The following is a 22,779-nucleotide window of genomic DNA, read 5'->3' as shown; positions in this document are numbered from 1 at the left end:
CCGCTGCAATCTGTGCACAAATCCTGCCGCGGCGACGCTGGCAAAACTGTAAAATGAGCGTTAGATTAATCCCGCCAGGATGTGACGAAAGCACGTAAAACCAATTTCCCAATCCGTAAGACTAAAGTAGGATTTAATTTATTTAGCTTTGTATTTCTAAAATAATACCAAGTGATTCTTGTTTTAACAGAGTCTGGTTAAAAAAAAGAAAAAAAAAAAAAAAAAGAAAAGAAGTTTTGCTAGTGGAGAGCTGCAAATCCCAGATAAAGCCCGAGTGTTAAAGCACTGCTATAAACAGCTCCACGCACCTCCCAGCAGCCCCGCGACAGCGCCCGGCTCCGCCGACTGCCTAAGCCCAAATCCTCTGTCATAGTTTGGTTTATTAATCAAAAGAGAATATGAATAACAAACCCTCTCAGGCATCCTCGCTCAAACAGCTCAAAAATAAAGAAAAGAAGGGTTAACTCCAAAAAATTTAGGAGTTCAATGTGATGATACAAGATACAAGATGTGACGGTACGTCCTCTATCGGATGAACTTATCATCTTTTCCTAGAAGCCAATTGATGAAGAATCGCGGAATCCGATCTCATCTGACCATGTCATAGCTGACAAGAGGCAGAGGCCGTCAGCGCAGGCTGCAGCCTTTGAAGTGTGTTTTCAGAACGGCTTTCTTCTCGGCCAGAAACCCACGTGAAGGCAGAGGGACGGTGAGCCGAACAGGGCCACCCTGCCATCAGGAAGATCGACTGGAGGGCAATCTTTTCCATCGGCTTTTAAGATTTTGGTTAGTTTACTTGACCCATAACATAACAAGCCTGGGCACAGGCTGCATTAACACAGTCACTTTCATTTAGAAGAGATTTTACAAGTGCTGCAGAACACATGTAGAAATTGCCTCTTGTGTTCCTCCAGCTGTCGTCTCCTGCTCTGGGTACTCAGGGGTACGGACACCAAAACGCGCAGGCTACGCGCCAACTCTCACTTCAGAGATGCCAAATGTAATTTTAAAATGTGGTCAAAAATTCAGAGTTAACTTTCTTTCTTTTCCTTTCTTTCTTTTTCTTTTTTTTTTTTCTTTAAATCCTATTTAAAGTAATTCCTACTCCTTTGAGGAATTCAAAAAAGGAGATCCAAATTCTGGGTTTCTATCCAAAAGCAGGAAAATTTTTCATATTGTCCTTGTGCTATGATTAGGAAAAAGAACGAACAGTGCTACCTTCTGAGGAGCTCGTTCCATGACCAAAGTACTATTGGTTTTCAAACTTCCACTCCAAGATCTTTTCTGTACATGTAACGAATTTGACTGATCTCAGTATGCTTCAATAAAATCTTTGAAAAGACTGATGAAACACAGAGATTGGAAAAAACATTAGAAAGAAACCACTAAATCATCTCACCTCGCCTTTTCTACGCCACAGACACACTTTGCCTTGTGTTGAACACTATAACGACAGTTTGGCTGTCCAACGACATAACAAAGTCATAATGATTTTTTTTTTCCAATCATCACCTTATCTGTGCTGTATACTTTTATTTTTAATTTAATGGTTGATCTTTCAGCCATTGGTTCTTCTTGTATTTTATTCCCCACACCAGACTATGAAGCCCAGGTATCTATTGTCACGTGGAAATATTTCTGCGCTGCGATCAACTAACTTAACTTTTCTTTTAGCTAATACTTATTTCACCGTGAATGAGATAAGCCCCCCAACCTATATTTACTTATCATCAAATCCTAAACATGTAAACGTTATTAGGAGTTGAGGCCCATCCTCCGGTGCAGAACTGTGTCTTTAATAACTCTGCGCATCTGTAACACAGTCATCAGAGTATTTTGAGAAGTATGAATACAAGAAGTACTTCTGGCCCTGGGACTACAACGGCCATCAGGTTTCAGCCACGACCGCAGAGAGCAGTGGTACTGAGCAGTAGAATCTATGACGGTTTTGAGAAGTGTAGTGTGAAGGACAGAACTTCAGCTGCTATGTGAAATTAGAGCTACATATTCACATATGCACAAACCTCCGTATACAAATTAATAGACAGCTATATAAATATATATATTTCTGTCGACAGGAAACAGTCATTACAAAACTTATTTCAATTTAAAAAAAAAAAAACACAACACTTTTCCACAAGAACAAAAGGAATACCTGTATTAACTTCTAAACCACAATGTCTTACCTATCTTTCGGCACATAGGCTGAATAATTTAGAAACAAAATTCCCCATAAGGTCTGCGCTAGGATTCTGAGGACTACGCAGACCTAACTTTTTTGTCACAGGTCTTAATTTTCTTAAATAGTTTCTAGAAATATTAGCAAAGAAAGACACGCATGATAATAGAGAAGAGTACCATTTGTATTTGCACCGCAGCAGGTTCCATTTGCCTTGCACTAAGCATATAGTGAATAATTCAGTTTCTTGCTTTCTTCCCTAAATAGTTGACAGGGAATGGAAACTTTATTCATGACCGTATGGCCTTTTTCTAAACTTGTCTATTTATTTAATAATGCACATCACAGGGCCCATCACCTAGGTTGGCGTTTATGAAAAATAAAAGCATTCAGTAACTATTACTAACAAATGGCCGTGAAACAAGCAACTTCCCGGAGCTACCACCTTTTGCCTGCAAATAGCACTCAGCCAGCTATTTAAATAATTAAATGGTCTCAATCTGCAGTGCATCAGCCTTGGCTCATGCAGCCTTTGACAGGAAAGAGATTCCGGAACCGCTGGGAACATGTTCCTGCCTCAGCCACGATCGTAACTGCAAATATGTGAGCTCTCCGCTAAATCACAGCTGTCCTGCTGGAACCAAGAAAACAATTTCCATCAAAGGCATGCTGACGTTTTCATGGACTCCTTATCCATTTTTAACTATCAATCCTTCTTCCCACTGTCTCCCATCTTCATGTTTTGGAGAACTCGTGGCCTTCTCCAGTCTACAGGCTCCAGTTGGCCACTTGAACAAAAGCAAAACGTATTATTCCATAGAGCGTAACACAAGAATTGGATAGTTGAGTCAAGGTAACATGCTTCAAAACTTTGGTAATTTGGTCAATTCTGTATTATGTAGGAGCATTAGTACATCGATTGTCAATTCTGTATTATGTAGGAGCATTAGTATATCGATCTTCAATTCTGTATTATATAGGAGCATTAGTACATCAATCTTCAGCTATACCCTAACTTCCAAGGGAAATACATCCCAAATTATTTCCTTTCTCTAGACCCAGATCTCGACAAAAATACTACAATTCATAGAAACTCCTCTCTGAAGAGCTTTCGGAAATTTGCTGGAGAAGTCAATCTTTGATGGGGTCCTAACCCCGCAGCAACAGTGACCCTTCATCCTTAATCCTCACACAACCCAATTAATTAAGCCTACTGGCTAATGAAGCTTGAGCACCCATTAAAAAAGGTAAAAAGAACAAAACCTTCAAATGTTTTTTGCTCGCTAAAAGTGAAAGACCTGAGGACTACTGCACATACTGAGCTTTTATGATTCTGAGAGCAGCAGTGCAAGGCAGTCTCTGTGAAACTACAGAAAAGAAAGAAAAACATCACAACAGCTGAGAAGATGGAAGTTGTTAATTTTTCTCCATTCTGTTAAGTAACCAACTTTCGCAAAAGATAAACAAAGACATTAAAGTTGGTTGAGGACCAGAGATTGCTTTGGCAGGAAATGTCAACACACACACACAATTCCCCAACGAGGAATAAAAATCCTGAAGTTTCCAAGAAACAAGATTTCCAATTTTACTTCTGAGCCATTTGAACACTGTTTTTTTTGATAGTGACATTTCAATTCACTTTTCAATTTTTACATTTTACTAAAAGAAATAAATAATGGATAGAGAAAATTCCATCTAACTGGACAATTTCAACATTTGCACCCTCGAAAAGATACTCATAAAATAGGTATGAGCCAGTATTTTAACTTGGACAGGAACAAGTTCATCAGGAAATCATATGTATGTAAATTTGCGTCAATTACATGTGGCCAAGGGAAACATCGGCTTATATGAAGGATGAGACTTCTCACATGTTTAAAGATTACCCATTATTGAGACTGAGAAATATCAGACATACATACAAGACCTCCTGCATTAACTTCTTGTCTGTAAAGAACACCCTAGAAATTCAAAAAAGGCAGCCAACTTGTTTAATTTTGAGAAGTCTAACACTGTGCAAGTTCCAACATTACTGGGAAAAGCCCTGACTTTTCGATACATTTCATATTTGTTTCAGTGTGGCAGTTACTACACTTCAGAAACTCATCAGCTTTCAAAGAGAATTGAACTGGGAATAGAAGCCCCTACATGCAAGACTACCGTAGATGACTATTATTACAATTTATTATTATTCAGACAACATCAATTTCATTATCCCCGATCGATTCCTAGCAATGCTCTTTGGTAGCCTTCAGTTATGAACGCCACATGAACGGTAACCGAATGCTGCACAACAAATTGCAGACCTGCTGCACTCAGTAAATTTGGTAACAGTCTGACTTATTAGCAGGCTTCTAGCAAACAGCTGTCATAGGTGCTGACTGTAGGGAACTGCATGTCAAAGCACCACCAAAGAGGGCTGAGAAAAGTCTTTCCCCTTGAGGCTTTGTTAATTTGATTTATGTGTACAGGCAGGAAACTAATTGCTAATTGTTGCAGTGCATACCATGGAATTGCAGCACTCCACTCAAACGCCGTATCTCAAGAGTACCAATAGACTTCAGTTTTACACTCCGCCGATGAGAGATGCATCCTAAACAGGAATTTGCGACTGTTTGGCGCTTAAGAAATTTTACGAGAGAACTCTTTGCGATGCCCTGTGCCACCATCTCCTTGGAGAAAGCAGCCACCCTCCAAGCACGCTGTACCGGCGAAGCTGCGAGCCAATGCAGTTAACTCAGCAGGAGCCGACGCTTACAGTTGTTCAGGCAATTAGTACGTAGTCGGTGTATCTAGTGCCGCTAATTAACTTGCTAAGGGGTTTTGCACTCCAAGGTTTGTTTCTCCGTATCTTTGTAAGTACGTCCCTGGGACCACTAGCCAAAATTGCTGAGCTGCAAGGACTGGACAGTGAAGGACAGCTTTGTCCAGTTTCTGCGTCCTCTTCCTCTAGTATTTCCCCGTTGGAAGCAATCGGCCTAAAATGAATCCCGGTTGTCATCTAAACAGGCCGTGTGTTTTTCCCCTTCAGATTCTTTCTGTTAGAAGAAATATGGTATGGTTACGTCTATAAAACTGATGGATGGCAACGTAAATAAGTCTTTTGCCTCTAAATACTGCTTTTTAGCCAGCGTTAGTGTCAGAATCGCTCACAAATGCGTAGTCAAGTATTTCTCCTTTTCAGGTAAAGTCAAGCACAGGGCCTACCACTCACCAAAAGTTTTTTAAAAGCTATGGATTTTTAAAATCCATAGATGTTTCACCATCTGTTCCAGTTTGTCATGCTGAAACAGAAACAGCCCCCTGAAAACTGGAGCTTTCAAAACAGCACCAGGGTATCATCAGTCCCTCCCTGATCCCTCCGTCACGCCAAGCAGGCAGGAGGGAGGTACGTTAGACCTCTAAAAAAGCAAATTACTCCCTCACCCGTTCTGGCACAGCTCATTGCATCATCTATTGGGAAAAGCAGTACTTGTCACCGTTCAGAACTGCTGTTCTAATTGGGACTAAATTGCCCCCCACTTTTCAGCAGTCATGGTAAAGAGGTAGATAACTAATGGGCGCGGAAATTGGTTCTCTCTCTAAACCCTAACTACACTTCTGCTGTGATGACTTTGAGGCAATTTCAGCAAGGTAATCTTTAATTTCAAAATAAGTAAGATTACGCAATCCAAAAATAAGTGAGAGAAGAAAATTCATTTGTACTCTATAGCCTATCAAAAACTACTGTTACTTTTTCTTTGAAAACGTGAGGCGCTGCGCCAACATGCAGATGTTGTGCAGGAAAGCTCTCCGATGGGAGGAGTTCAGGTGTCGCGTCCTGTTCCACCTAACGCAGGACAGGACCGTGACCCTCAGTCCCCCACGTCCCATGGGACCTCGCAGCAGTACTGAGCTGGGCCCCATGTTCCCCTCTCAAATCTACACCCTGAGCCTCTGAATGTTGCTTTGAAACAGACACTGTACCACAAAAAAAAAAAAAAAAGCAGATTTATGAAACAAATAAATATATTTTTTCAAAAAAATCACCTTCAGAAATTCCCAATTAGCTTATCTATACATTTTGCTGTCCCCACAAAATATGCTTCCTGGAATGACACGTATAAGAAATAATATGGAATAAGAATGATACAGATAAGAAAATACTCAAAAGCCTCATTCTTAGTCTCCACACTGATGACCTATGATGTCCACTCAGGACATCACATCCAAGACACAAATGCTCCTCCTTCTCTTTTTCTGAGTGAAGGTCTCACAGGTTTGGCAAGCTCGCTTTTATTTTCTTACATCTCAAAGACAAAATAAAATACCTTTTTTGTCTTTAAAGAGTTTCTTAACGGATAAGTTGGCTCAATTGTAATTTTCTATTTTCCTTAGTGCAAAACTGTATGTTGTTTTTGAGAAAGGAGCAGTACGGCAGAAGCCATTCACGTGGGCTGCGACAGATAAGGAAATTTATCAAAGGACTCATTACTTATCATGCCAATGTGAATATACATCTTATTGGATCTAATTCATGACTATATATCACTGGTGTTCTGCTTAGAAAGATTATTTTAAGGCAACACTGTGTACTTCATTTACAAAGGACACAGCTATAATACAAAAAGGATCAGACTTTACTGTAAACAATTTCTCAAATCAAACATCTAAAAATCAATATATTTTTATGGTTAGCATTAAAAAAAAAATCAACCGAGAGGAAAAATTGTTCTCAGTGAACCACATGGTGGACTTGAAACATGAAACATGTCCTTACGATGTTAAGTAAACCATAAGCCAAGACATTTCTTCAAAAAGGAAGAGGAAGTTTATAAGCATATGCTGTAACTGACCCTAACAGGAACAAACTTACACCTCCTTGTCAAGCAATATATCAATATATTTCTTTCTTCTACAGAAAAACAAATGAAAGAGCTATGTTTGGCAAATTTAAAAGAAAAAAAGAAAAAGAAAAAGAGGCAAATTGAATTAAACCAAAGAAAGTGATAAAACAGACAAGCCTTACTATTAATACCTCTGAAGTACAGCTATAACCTATTTTTTGGTTTAAAAAAAAATATATATATATTTGACATAAGTGGGTATCTGGAGCCTAAATTTATCAAGTCGCTGTTCCACAGATACCGCTCGGGTCATGGGGGCCATCTTTCTTCCACAAAAGACACCTCCCCATGTTCCCAGAGCCATTCTTTGCTGGGGAGGCAGCAGGAGGATAAGTGGGAACGTTCACTTGTTTGACATTACTCTTATCTCCTCTCAAAAGGGGCTTTGTACTTATAAATACACATTCAGAATTACCATGTGAATAAAGAGAATCCCAAGTGATGAGCCAGAGCGGGAATGAAATAAATCTAGAGAGCTCACTTAGTTCCTGGTTACCCAGGAAAGTGCCAACGTCCCTTTCTAAAGATGTGGCAGACAGCACGTCGTTCACAGTCTAACTCTATTTAATACTTGCGTTTTCTTGGCAATACAATAAATATCCGAGACTGATATACAGGAGGAAATAGGATGAGTTCCTACTGAGATTTGCTTTTTGCAGTGCATTGTTCAACTGTTGGCATGACAAAAGGCAGAATTTGCCTGTATACAGGGGACACAAAAAGCAGCGCTCAGATGACAGGCCCCTCAGTTCAAGAAGGACAGAGAGCTGCTGGAGAGAGTCCAGCGTAGGGCAACTAAGATGATTAAGGGAGTGGAGCATCTCCCTTATGAGGAAAGACTGAGGGAGCTGGGTCTCTTTAGTTTGGAGAAGAGGAGACTGAGGGGTGATCTTATTAGCGTTTATAAATATATAAAGGGGGAATGTCATGAGGATGGAGCCAGGCTCTTCTCAGTAGCAACCAATGATAGGACAAGGGGTAATGGATTCAAGCTGGAACACAAGAAGTTCCACTTAAATTTGAGAAGAAACTTCTTCTCAGTGAGGGTGACAGAGCACTGGAACAGACTGCCCAGGGAGGTTGTGGAGTCTCCTTCTCTGGAGACATTCAAAACTCGCCTGGACGCCTTCCTGTGCAACCTCATCTAGGTGTCCCTGCTCCGACAGGGGGATTGGACTAGATGATCTTTTGAGGTCCCTTCCAATCCCTAGCATACTGTGATACTGTGACAAGTAAAGTGAGCGCTGGTCTAGGCCAGCAGACTGCTACCATCAGCCGTGTAGATATTAGCATGTAGCTATCAATTACAAGCAGCTTTTAACAGGAGTAGGGTCAAAACAGGTTTTTCCTAAGAGAAGCGGTCACCGGAGCCCTCCCTTCTCTCCTCATACCCTTCCTTTAGAACAGGAGGCTTTGCTCCTGCCGTGATTTCTCACTCCTGGGACAGCACAGTCAATTTTGCCAAGCAGCAGCCTGTAAATTTAATTCAGTCAAGAACTCCAGAACTGACACATTCCGAGAAGTTCTGGGCTCTCTTTGCTTGCGAGGTCGGTGTTTCACAGGCTTCACCCGATAAAAAGGTGTGAAGCTCCAGGTTTTTAACCGGTCTGATTATAACTGATCAGGAACAACCAACGCTTGGGTATGAAAGTTTCTCACTTTCAGAAAAAAACAAGTAAACTCCTTTTCTCACTGCGTAGGCACTTTTGTTTCTTTGGCCGTGACCGCGTCGGAGAGCAGTTGCTGTCTCCTCTCCCAAAGCCCTTTGAAGAATTAAGCTTAAGTTATGGATGGCAGCAGGCACCAGTGACAAATCAATTCTTGCCAGAGATGGATTTGTGAGATTCTGCGGGTGATATTACCAGCTGGAAGAAGGAACAGATATGCCTCCAAAGGACAGTTAGTTACAACCAGATGTATTACAAGGGGATTTAAACCTCCCTATTGCTGGGGGGGAGGATGACCAATAGCGAAGAAAGCATTTGAGTGAGAATATACCGGATGAAAAGCAGAGCTGAAACGTAGGAGCTGCTCTATAGACTGGATGAAGAGCAAAGCAAAGACTCTTCTGTTTGTGGCTCCCCACTCTTAATCATGGAAAAATGTATGCAAGAGGACCATGAATCTGACAGTAACCGAGAGGTGTGGTTGTTGAAAGAAATTACACAGTGAAGACTATTAGAATGTTAAAAATAGTGTTTGAGAAAATTAACTCTTCTGATAAATAAGGTATAGCTAGAATTATCATCGACATCAACACAACTGTCCATTTTCCTTTACACTTACTATTCAACATGAATCTTTGTTTATCAGTTTAATTTACACAAGCCAACTTCAAAATTGCAACTTCCTATAAAATAAATACGATAGCCCCAAATTTTCCAAACAAATTAGGATTGATTCATTTTTATCTGGTTTTGGAGAAACAAAATTGAAGTAATTACATATAAAATAAAAATACCGTCTTTTGTATTTCCCCTATTGAAATGCTCTGCACTGTTAAACATGCAACACAGTGTATTATCTTTAAGAAAAAGATGCCAAGTTGGATAGCAGTAGTTATTAGAATATCAGAGGTCTTTGAAGAGACTGTATTTCTGCTACTTTTTGTGCTTTCATTACCTCGTCTCTTTAGAATTTAATAATATTCAACTCAAATCTTAACTGAAAACACTCACCAAAGTTCAGTTTGCACAAAACTCAAATGTTTACCATTCTAAAACATAAAAGCTTAGCAATGTATGACGACCAAAACCTTGGCAGTTGGTGACAGTAACCTTGAAGTCAGTGATAATGTTCCCTCTAACTCCAGACCAGGGTGACTCAGATTTTTTTCCCTCGTCTTGTGCTAAAGGTACAGCGAGAAAAAAAAGAAAATCTCCCATGAGGCAGAGAGGACACTACAGAGCACAAATGGCACACTCATCTTTAATTTGGGGAAGAAAAAAAAAAAATCTACTCTTCAGATAGCCAACCTGCATCCAGCAGACATACAACAACAGGATAAAGATATACATCTTGAGCATCCCCCTTTTTATATACAGCGAGAAGTAAAAACCAGCTGAATTTTCAAATGCACTTAAGTGATATCAGAAATCTGAATCCCATTTTATGAAGTAGCTTAAAAGTGACAGTTTTCATTGAATATTGGGCTCATTTACTTTTGAGAGAACAACGTGCTTAACGAAATTGTTGGGTGCTTCTGTAGTTTTGAAAGGCTGCCTCTTACAACCTTAAACATTTATCATAAACTTTAGAGACTTCCACATCTGAACGCATTCATCACTTCTGAAAAATCCTGTTCTAACCATTCATTGTATTGCAGAGCCGCAGACACATTCCACAGGGAGCAAGACTGCGGACTCAAAGCACAGCTGACTACTCTCCAGCTATGCCCTCTTGACACGTTCTCTCTAAAAGGGCTCCGAGAACTCAATCTTGCCACGGAGTCTCAACCTAGCTGTCCCAGGAGATCGCCTACTTCCAGCCTACAAATTTTACCAGCTTTGTCCATCTGTGTTGCCCTGGTAAATTTGGCTGGTCACAGATATAATTATAAACAGTGCCTGAGGTATTTGGTATCTCGACTTCTACTTGTTCTCTTTTGGATGTGGGATTTTATGTGCCCTTTTTATATTCACCCCGAAGGCTTGTGGGAGCTAAGTTATACCAGACTTGAACTAAAGCCTTTTCATATATCTTCCAAAAGAAATCTTAAGACAAGTCATATTCATGGCACAAACAAACAGAATACTCCTGGATTGCTATCAGCTCAGTGATGTTTGCAGAATTATGTCTGTTTTGACCAGTTATACCAGTTTTACTCTGCCCATACTATGGAGCAGGTTGTTTCTCTAATATCTTCCTATATCTAATATCTATCTATCTATCTGAGCAAGTTTAGTATTCACACTCCTAAAATGCTAGGTTTACTGATTGAATGCTATTAAAAATATTTGTCCTAATTTTTGTCAGCACATAAAATGCAATGTGCAGGGTAAGGAAAACTCTTCAGTTTTTCGTGGTGACCTCTTTCCCCTTTCCGGCACCTCTGACAACTTAAGTCCTCTTGAAACCTCTGAAACATCAGGAGTAAACTGACTTCTACTTTTTATTGTCAACATTTTAAGCACTTCCCTACAGGGGGTGGGGGTTCAAAAGGCTTTACAGAGATAATCTTTACTTAGGCTGTATGGTTAATTAGGTAACTTGGCCAAGACCAGTAATTACCACCGTGCTAAATTGCACTGAATTTCTGTAGCATTGACGTTTCATGGGAAGCAAGGTGCAAAGTTGAAGGAATAAAAACCAACGCAGTGACTTTTCTAACCTACTGACTTCTAGTATGTCTGCTGGCAAAAATGCTTAACACGGACCTGGCTGATGTAGATGGCCTGTACGGGGCTGACAGAGGAGCAGCACACGGGCTCTCACCAAGAGCCTCCAGTGGAGAAGATGGACAGGAATACCCGCATCTCCCATTTCAGCACACCATGCAGACAAACTCCTGTTATCATACACGATTCTCCATTCCTAGCACAGATTGGCAGAGAGGTTTCATTCAACTCACACAAAATCCAGTCCAAATCCCAGCAAAACCAACACAAGTGCACTTCCACAACCTCTTTAGAAGCCCAGAGGGTCCCAATCCTCAAAGCTTCATCCGACTGCAGCAGATATCACCCCAATAGGAAGTTCCCACCCCAGACCTCCAAGCACATTAAGGTGATGTCTGCTTGGGTGATGCGATTGGCACTGCTGTGTCTTTTGTATATTTTTCTCCTAAGTCCTTTATCAGGACCGTTAGCAAAATCCCTTACCATTATTGAGCCTGATCTAAGTAGTAAACTAAGAAAATTAAATTAATGTCATTCTCGGTAACGTTTAGAAATTGCAAGCTAAGCAGCTGCCACGTATTCGTAGTAACTCGAAGTATATTATATTGAAAGAAATCTTACAATAACATATATTGATTTTGTCAGGTTTGGGCTTTTTTTTTTCTCCCCAAAGCAACATATGTTGCGTGATCTATATTTGTGGGACTGTATAGACCCAGGTTTCACTGCAGTAGCTCAGACTCTTGCCAAACAGATGTTGAGGGAAAGCAACACAACATAGGATAAAATCTGTCTCAGATCAAAATGTTGGGTTAAGAAAAACCTTGTGGGCAATGCAGTATACTAAAAGCATTGATTATCTATTTATATACAGAATTTATAGGTAGCTGAATTAATGCTTGACTATATTTGTCAAAATTATATTATGTAGAAAAAAATTACCAAATGCTAAGAATTATGTTAATTAAAGGATAGCAACTACATGAGTTCCAAATTATTCATATAATTATTTTACCTAAAGTCCAGATTCTCACTAATATCCTAAAAGCTAGCTGAAATAGTTTGAAAAGTGATGAAGAGTTTGAAAAGGGATGTTTTTAAACCACCCTTTGAAATAATAAAATGGTGATTTCCAGTCCCTGAACACAAAGAACTGGAGTATTATCCCGAGACTGACAGTTCTCTGCAATTTGGTGTAATTTGTGTAATACCCAATCAGTAGGGCTTAGCTTATTCCAATACTTTGTTCATGACTAAGCCTAATGACAGAATTCAGTTCAATTTACTCCCTGAGAAGACAAAGAGGTTAATTTTTTACTATTCAGTCAACATTTTTCATCCCCTACGCCCTTTCCCATTTTGAAAATAATTAGATTTGTATAAAGTAGGGTCAGTTCAGCACATCAGAACTGACATGAAAACCTTCGCACCTATTTTTTCCCTTCAATTTAGTAACAGTGTTGGCTCAAGACACGGTACTAACCGCTTCAGGATTTAGACTTGGTTTAGCAAATATAATAAAAGACAAATTAGAAGACTTCTGTGGTTACTTTCAATGTATTTCTGATTTACTTAAGAACAACTCTCGGGATGACCATGACAACAGTCCTTTCTAACCTCAGGTACCGTATGCAAGTTCTGCTGCTTCTGAACTGGTACTGAACAAGAGATCTGCAATGCGTTTCCTTTATCATGAGAAAGGAACTTGCAGTTCCAGAAGCCAGAAATAAGCTCATCTCCCCCCTCATAGAGAAATAACCTTCAAAAGTTGGCAGGAAAACCTAGTTTCTTCCACATTCACTGCTACAGAAAAGTGATTATACTGACACAAACGTGTTACATAAACTTTCAAAGCAGTGAAAAGATTCCACCGGGGGGGTGGGGGGGAAAGGAGGGAGGTAAAAAAAAAAAAAAAGTCAAACCCAGTCACAGTAGCCATTTTACAACATTTTATATTCAGGTACTAAAGGGAAAAAAAAAAAAAAAAAAAAAAATCAGGTTTATTTTACCGTATAGACTGAAAAACAAAAGCCAGGATTCACTTATTTGCCAGAGATTAGATGGGGATTTCTTAAAGCACCAAATCCTACAAAGCACCATATAAAATCTTGCTTTTCGACAATGTTATCTGACAATCAACTGGATCTAGGACAGCTGGTCCGTCGTCTATATTTCTATTCACTTTGAATTGTCTATGGTTTTCAATTCATGTATATTAAAGCTAATATTAATATATTTAGCAATAGAATGTTATTAAAGCAAAAATTATAATGACTAACACAAATCCACATTGTTAAAAATTACTCTAGATTCATATAGGTATATGAAAGCTTCCCAAGCATCACAAGAAAACTGAACACGAAGAAAAAGCCAAGGTTTGTAAATAATATTCCACAGAAAACAAATCACAAGAAGTTCTACCATCGGCACCTGGCTACATTTAGACAAAAATACGTCAAAGTACATACCTGTAAATCCGTTGAATATTTTCAGCTTTGATTTCCTTGAGAATTTCATGGTAGATATGAAGGTTGTTTGGTTCTTGAGACGTCGGGGGAGAAGGGCATTTCTTGCGTGCATAATATCCTATCACAATTCCAAAAATAAATAAAATCAAAGCAGTGCAAAATACTTTCAGTATCCGAAAAAAATTGCAGCGGTTGCTCTTTGGTGCCTGTCTTGTATAGTGTGAGATGTAGTCGGGGTCTTCCTGAAGCCGCTGGAATCTTCCCTTTGGAGAAGATGATGGCTGGATGGGCTCCAGATCAAGGTCAGGGCTCTGCGAGTTTCCCAGATGATGCTGGACCGCACCATCCAGTTGGAAATGGTCAAAGCCAGGCTCCTCCAGCTCTTTTTCCATGTCCCATTCCAGTTCCAGCGCTGTGGCTTGGAGCTCATCATTGTCAAGGTACGGAGAGTGCCCCTGTGCTCTCTGGTCTGCATTCACTTTGTGATAGGCCATCTTTTTATCTATTAAAACAAAATTTAAAAAAAAAAGTAAATGTTTATTTCCTCATGTCTACATAAACAATTTATTTATTCTTCGTAAAGCTGGAAGAACCAAACACATATAACAAAAAGCAAAAACTGGGTTCGCGGTATTTCACACTGTTTCCATCGTCCTATCTTTTTGTAGGATCAGCAGTCCCATGAACATTGTCAGAGGAGAAAGAAGATATTTAAACGAATGTAATATATTGTAAGAATATGAATAAAGGGGATTTTTCAAGTGCCAGTGGCAAAACAAAAACGTTATCCTATTATTTAGTCGGTCCCCAGGATAATGTTAAAAAAATTGAGTGAAGGCACAGAATTTCCAAAACAATTATTTATTACCTGAAAGTAATTTTAAAACTTAACAACTGTGTGTATCAATTTCATTTCACACACCATACAAAATAATGCTGTTAAAATAAAGTTGAAAAACTAGAAACAATATAACTTGCCTGATCTGATTCTAAACACAAGGAAATGATAAGTTAAAAAAGAAATTTCAGGGTGACACTGTACTTAAACATCAATAAAAGGCTTCCGTTTAGATGGAGCATTCTATTATTTAGAGGTATTTTAAATGCATAGTTCCTGAATGACTGATGAATTTACTTAGAAATTGTCCCAGCCGTTTTGCTCCACTTATTTTTCCCATTTTAATGAATCAAAAGCACTGCCAGGTAAGTATTTATATCAAAATCATTCCTTTAATAGTGAGGCATATCTGTGGCACTTCTAGATATTTCTATGGAAGTATGAGCCCTCTAAAGAGAACTCTGACCTCCAACACAAACATTCAAAGTCAATTTTCAACAAATCATTTTTAACAGACTGCAACAATAGGGTGCCGTTTTCCTCCATACTTTGACAATAGCTACTCCATCACATAAGCACGTGTAATTTAGGGCTTTTCAAACATCAGACTCACTCATCAATTAGAATAAAACGAAGATGAAGATATTAAACCTCTCACAGTGATGGGTATCAGACTGACACCTACAACACTACATTATCCCTCCAGTTTTACATGTTAAGGCATTTTCTTCCTCTAAAACTTACTTCCAGACAACATTATTAAAGCCACATAACAGATGACCCTACTGTAATGGCAAAGTAGAATTTAGCTTTTTGAAGTTCTCTGCAGAGAGCAAACCATTAGAAAGCATCGATACAATGAAACACTATTGTTCACTGAAAGACTGCCTTGCTCTATACAATACCAATTTTCAGATCCTATTTCCTGGTACAGCCATATAAGCATCCCTTGCCTATACCTGTCAGGCAGGATACAGTCCAGAGAGCCCGTACTTGCCATACGCGTTTCAAGCGTAGTAGCTATTGTATACACTTTGCAAATCAATGCTTCGCCTGCAGTCCAAATTTTTCTATATGCAGAGGAACCAACGGAGTTCAGAGTGAGCTGAACTAAAGCATCTTAAACGAGTGAGAAAAGCCGCATTATCTATTTAAATAACGGTAACAAATGTTATTCTCTAAATTCCAGTTGAGTCAACAAATGGCTTACGCCTGCAAAGCCGTTCTGGCTGAACTTTTCAGACCTTCTGTTAGCCCAGCCCTCAGGTTTGTGAAGGTCCCTCTGAAGCGTAGCTCTACAATCCAGCAGGTCAACCTCTTCCCCCACAGTTGGGCATCACCTCGAGATTTCTCAAGGGAGCACACTGTCTCCTCATCCAGGTTGTTAAGGAAGATATTTAATAGTATCAGCCCCAGAACTGATCCCTGGTGCGCTAAGCTTCTTACCAAGTACCAACTGGACATCAAGTGATTTCTTAATATTCTTTGGAAAATTGAGCAAGCCAATTTTCAAACTATTTATCTGCCCTTTCACTCTGTCTCCTCCTGTTTTGTTGGTGGAGGCATTAATTTGCAATACATCAATGACAAAGGTCACTACTAGATAATAGCAACTGCCCAACAACCTCATCTTTCCAACTCCATTTCATACTGCTTTTTATTAGAAATTAATTTAAAGGCAAGTGTTTTGTCCTTTAAAAGCAAACCAAATCATTACTGTATTCCATAAATACATAATTTTGACTCGAGAATTACAAGTCATATAACAAACTGCTTTAGCCAAATAAATAAACCCTTAACATATTACTACACTATTGCCCAGAGAATAGGAACTAAGGCAGTTTTTTCAGATGCAGTTACATGGCAAATATTAATCTTGCTTCACTTATAAATGGTGACCATTGCATATCTGTGGTAGTTAAGTTTTCTCTGCATTTATGACATTTTAAAAATGTATGTTATCGTTCAATGGAGTGTATTAATAAAGGTTCTTTAAATCTACACATAAGCACATAATAAAAAAATCCTGTGAAATTTCTTTAAATGGTTGTTAATGCAGATAAGTAGTAGCCACATTCCACAACTTAGTATCTCAGCAATTCAATTTTCATACAAAGCAACAAAACAAGTTACCTCACGCCAGGAAAAAAACCCAAACAACTAAATGAACTAAAATAAAAATCAATATTCAATTCAGTTGTATATTTGAGACCTGTCTTCGGTGTATGGGATCTTCTTAGCAACGTATGTGCTTTAGTTAAAGAATGCAAAGAATGCAAGAGTAACCCCTGTTAACATCTTCACTTTTTCTATTAATATTGCTAAGTTCATTATTAGAGTGTATGGACACAACACAATTTACCCCAAAATATCTGAGTAGGGCCTGCAATGTATTTACCTATGCCAACAGTGATTTTTTTAGAAAGGGATCTCCCGATTCTCAAGGCACAACTCATTTGTGCTATGTAATCTATATTACCAGTTCTATTCAGCATTCGGCTGGTTAAGGAAGTAGGAGTGACTTAAAGACTATGTATTAAATGCAATTTTAGGTAGGGATTAGATAGATAAAGAAAACACTACATAGAGAATAATAATAATAATAATAAAGGAAAATAGAAATACAGATAAACTATGAAGTCAAGAAAAATCACTATCATACTCTAGTTCAGTCTTCTCTATAACACAGACCATAAAATGAGCATATTTTTGAAAGACACTTTTGAAAACTTCAGGAGATAGAAAATCCATCCCATCTGCCAGCAAGCTGTTTCAACATTTAATTGTTGTTAAATACATGTTTTATTATAAAGATAAAAGAGCAACTGCAAAACGCCAGAAATCTGAATGTGCACCGAGTGAGCTTTAAAGCCATTCTATAGGGACAGCAAAGGGGATCATAAACTCTGGAATACTGGACAGAGCCAAGCTGATGACCAATAAAGTTGATGTGCATTTCTTTTGTTGTGCAAAAATCTGATGAACATTTGATGCGCATAACTTCCACTTATTTGTGGGGAGAATGTTTATAAAGAGGTATCCAATCAATGTTAAATGTCCTTTCAATTAACTGCACACCAGAAATCAGGAGAGTCAGCTTTATAAGATCGCTGTTGCCTTAACGAGCCTATTTCAAAACTATCTACATCATCTTTGATCTTAAAAATAACACATTTACATCCTGTCCGATGGATACATCTTGTTATGAAAGAACCAGAAACTTTTTTTTTGTGATAGCTTTCCTGCTCGAATCCCTTATCACTGAAGCCTCTGAAAATGATATAATAAGGACGACATGAAAGGTGCTGCATCTGTGTCGCTGCCACTCCCTAATACCGCCACAACAAAAAGGTCACCTCACAGGAACATTTTATTAAACCAACTGGGAAAGACCAATATGAATATATTACAGTAAATTCTTTGTGACCGGTGCTGTAGTTGTTAAATCCAGTTCATAAACAGCTGAGACAATTAGCAGGCTCATTCACAGCAGGAAGAGTGGCAAGTGCCCACAGCCAACGCCTTCTTGGGCCACTTAGCGTTCATTACTGCAAAGGCACACTTCACCCAGGAATTGTACCTAAAGGCATTGCGGCTTCTTTGTATAGTCACAACACCAGAAATCCAGGCTTGTTGGCTAATCTCATTTTGAAGGCTCTTTCACTTTGATTTTCTTCTCTGTGTCCTCTGTTCACAGTGCTTTTGCTTTCAGTCCTTGCAATCTTTTTGCCCCTAAGCAAATCCCCAAAGTAGATAGAACGTCACCTGTTTGAAGGGCAAATAGCTGTACTTACCACAGAAACCAACACCCACCGCACATACAAGTCTTAAAAGTGCATAGGGCAACAGTTTAGTACTTTGTTAAATGAGATGATGCCAAGTTTCAGGCCTAGACAAATTTCTTCAGTTATAAATCCCTGACAGAAGTTGTTTGCAGAAGAGATTATGATGCCCTTGTCAACAGCGACATTGCACTACACTGTAATTAAAAAAATAATGTGATATTTCCATCATCACTTCCTTAGTTTTCTGCAGTAATGATTTTTCCCTTCCCTCCCGTTTGGGATATGGGCTTGGGAACCAGTGCAGTTACAGCAGGACAAATGAGTTCCTTGTCACTCTGCACAACCACGGTGTAAAAACAAATGACAAAACTTAAACTTATCAATTGTTCATGTTTCACTAGCTGACTCAAGACAAACACAACTTAAAAAAACATTCAGTGTTGTAGCAGAAGACAGAACAGAGAGACCAGACTTAAGAAAGGTGGTGTGTAGAACACCTCTAATCTTTGAGTCCAAGTTATCTCTTCATATAACACTATTAAGTACGTTCTTGGCATATGTGAGTAATGTTGAATATTTAACTTCTTCAAAATCTCTCACCAATTTTCACAGAATCATAGAATGGTTTCAGTTGGAAGGGACTTTAAAGATAATCTAGTTCCAACTCCTGCCATGGGCAGGGACACCTTCCACCAGACCAGGTTGCTCAAAGGCCCATCCAGCCTGGCCTTGAACACACCTCCAAGAGATGGGACCTCCACAACCTCTCTGGGCTACCTGGGCCAATGTTTCACCACCCCCTAAGAGTAAGCAATTTCTTCCTAATGTCTAATTTAAATCTCCCCTCTTTCAGTTTAAAACCATTACCCCTCATCCTGTCACTACACTCCCTGATAGAGTCCCTCCCCAGCTTTCCTGTAGGCCCCTTTAGGGACTGGAAGGCCGCTATAAGGTCTCTATTTTATTATACCATGAACAGCTGCGTGGACCAGGATACTATTAATATTAACAGAAAGGATGAGTACATGACAAGAACAGGGTCTACAACGCACCTTGACTGGTAAGACTCGCACACAATGATGTCCACTTGGGAAGCAAGAGTTAACGTGCCTGTCGCAGCAGTGACAAACGCATCAGCCACTTGAGCTAGAATATCCCGGGCGAGTCAGGTGTGCCAAATACATACACGTATGTATTTGCCTGCTGCCTTTTCAGATCCTTTGAAGTCCTGGGGCTCAGAGAAGGAAGAATTGCTAGGAAGGCTCCTTCTCACCCAGCAGACAATTATCACAGAAAGATGAGGCGGACTCAGCTTGTCTCTAATATGCTGGGCATGTATTGCTAACATAGATCTTTTCCATCCTCAGACATGTTTAGTTTGCAAATACCTACCCGTCTGAAACAAAACTCAGAAATATTTACTGAACTTATAGTAGCTAACAGCATCCTTGATATATGCATAGCCTACCTGGGAGGTTTATTAAAACTGCAGCATAATCAGATCAGTATAAATGGCTCTGTTATGAAGTCTGTGCGTTTCTTGTGGTACGTGCTGTGCTGCTGCCTTGGCTTTGCTTCCATTTTCAGAACAGCTTTTCCCTCCAGCTCAGATGGGTCACAGCGCAGTACTCTATCTGCTCACTCTTTACCGCACTCGTTTGCAAACATCAGAACAATGGTCTCAAACATGGAAGGAGAAGTTCCCCCCCCCCCCCCCCACCAGTTCCTTAGTCCATGAATTAATCAGTCATCTTTCCTTTGGGCTCCGTACTCAGATCCTGCTGCTCTCCTTGGGAAGGGCATTGGACAGGATTGCAGTGTTTCTAAAAGCAAAAAAGTGGATGGAGAAACGGGACTCAGCACCAGGAGGGATGTGTCATGTGCGTGCGTTTACGCACTGTTCTTAAACATGGTATAAGGCGAAGAAATGACGTCCTACACCTTTGTTCGTTTGCACTAGGCCACAGCCCCACCACCTAACCCTCTCCTGCCCCAACCATCTCTGCCTGGGCCCCGGGCCATCTCCATCCCCAGCACACTGGGCACGGCTCCTCCAGCACGATTCTGTCCTCTCCACGCCTGCCCAAAGCCCCTCAACTCCTCCCTTCCCTGCAGCTGGAGCTGCCACCGCACTCCAGCAGCTCTTCCTCAGCTTCCCTGGGGAATGACAATAGCTGATGGGGTGGGAAAGCCCAGCTGGCACCAAGGGTCCCTCAGAAAAGAAGCGCTGGAGTTCTTATCCCTGTTTTGGATTTCAGGGACTTGGAGATGTTACACAATTACAGCAACAAAAAAAAAAAAAAAAAACCAACACATTCAGAAGGGATGCAGTTGCAAAAAGTAGGAAATAAGTTTCCTGGAAAAGAAGAAATTTTAGCCCTGTGTTTCAGCCGGTCCTTGCCACAGCCTGGTTTAAACTGCAGCCGCCACTGGATGCTGGGTGAAGTCACCCACTGAAGGCCTCTGCCCCTTCAGGCCCAGGGGGATTTGGGACGGTTCGCAGCAACCTCCTCTTCTTGCAAAGCAATCAACACGCTCAAAACTGTTCTTTGAACATCTTAATCCTTCCCTTTTCCCATTTCTATTCATACCAACTCCTGTATGCTAACCTAGTATTCCATTTGCCTGCATGTATTGTTTTTCCAAATTCAAGTTTTCATCAATAATACATTTTTGCATTACATTACCCCAGACATTATAATTGCCTCTGAAAGAAATAAAACACAAAGCTTTACCAAGACAAAAACTATTATTGGGGCATTTGCACGTAAGCTTATAGTTGGATTTGATGCAAAATAAAGTTACCGTAAATGGCGTTTAACTTGAAAATGCTGACAGCGATAGCTGCAATAACAGGCCCTAGCAGTTCTTAAGAAAGTTAATTTTATATGACTCATTTCTGCTTTGGAAATTTTTACATTGCCAGTCCTTGGTTTGGGCACATTTCACTTGGATATTTTTTCAATATCTTTTTGCTTGTTAATTACAGTCAATTGCGTTTAAATTATTGTCAAAAAAATTAAGTAATTTTAACTTTGAAAATTTGGAAACTGTACACTTGCAAGCGACTACACTTTAAGAAACTGTGCTAATGGGAGTCTACCACACTCCAAATGTGCAAACCAGCATTATGAAATAGCATGTGATTTCAATCCGTATCTTTTTTGGAAAACAAAACCAAACCAAAACAATCAAAAAAAACCACAAAAAAAAACCCCAAACAAGACACCATCAAGAAAAACACCAAAAAGGTCACTTTCATGGATGAGCTACAAACAGGAATCCAGCCTCGTGGTGAACACAGACTCCATTCCTGGTGTTTAACAATCACTGCCAAAATCTAGCAATTAAAACATTAACACATTCTGCTGGGGGTGGGGGGAACAAACCAGAACCCGAACTGATGACCACGGAGCAGTTGGGATATAAGATTACCTACCCTCAGCCTAGTCCAAAGATAAGAGATGGACCTGAGTAAGCCCTGCAGTTTCGGTCTGTCCCCTGACAGACACGCAAGCATGAGACACGCTGAGGACCTAAGACCAAGTTTCAGTAAAAATGTAGACTGCAGACAATACGTTGCATTCAAGTCTCTTCGAAAAGCTCTTCTAAAACCAGCTTTTTAGACACTTCAGGACATGCCATCTCCAAGCTGAATGATCTCAGATATAAAATTCTCTATACATGAGATAAGGCAATTTTTAAAAGGCGATATTTCAAATCCGTTTTTAAAAAGAATAAAACTAAAGACAAAGGCTTCCTCTACAAAACCTCAGCGTGGGACCAACCTGTGCACAATTTCTGTTCCCGCAGAAGAGCCAGGGCTCCAGCTGGGCAAGTACTCTCAAAACCCTGTTCCTATGGCTTCTGTTGAAGAGACCAGAACTGACATTGGTGTGGAGGAGAGCAGAATGGACTTTGTTTGCAAACTCGCTGCAACTCCTGGTGATTCGCAAGATAGAATCACAGAATCATCTAGGTCAGAAGGGACTTTTAAGATCATCAAGTCCAACCATCAAGCTAATGCTGCCAAAACCACCACTAAATCACGTCTCTTAAGCATCACGTCTACCCATCTTTTGAATAACTCCAGGGATGGTGATTCAACCACTTCTCTGGGGAGCATGTTCCAATGACTGATAACCCCTTCAGTGAAGAAATTTTTCCTAGTATCCATCCTAAACCTCCCCGGGCACAACTTGAGGCTGTTTCCTCTTGTCCTATCACTTGTTACTTGGGAGAAGAGACCCACCTCACTATAACCTCCTTTCAGGTAGTTGTAGAGA

At 39.8% G+C, this 22,779-nt stretch overlaps 1 protein-coding gene across 1 annotated transcript in view; it reads right to left on the bottom strand.

Annotated features, from left to right (window-relative positions):
• NAALADL2 (N-acetylated alpha-linked acidic dipeptidase like 2) overlaps positions 1-22,779 on the bottom strand; it is a gene marked incomplete at both ends in the record, with an annotated part of 383,945 nt that overhangs the window by 269,806 nt on the left and 91,360 nt on the right. Inside the window, one exon of the mRNA XM_082486918.1 lies at positions 13,871-14,372. Coding sequence (XP_082343044.1) covers positions 13,871-14,372 — 502 coding nt within the window. The remainder of the gene's footprint in view (positions 1-13,870; positions 14,373-22,779) is intronic.

Source organism: Vanellus vanellus, assembly GCF_965231255.1.
Source record: "Vanellus vanellus genome assembly, chromosome: 8".
Taxonomy (NCBI): domain Eukaryota; kingdom Metazoa; phylum Chordata; class Aves; order Charadriiformes; family Charadriidae; genus Vanellus; species Vanellus vanellus.
The sequence above is the reverse complement of the archived record's forward strand: the minus strand, read 5'-3'. Positions and strand labels throughout refer to the sequence as shown.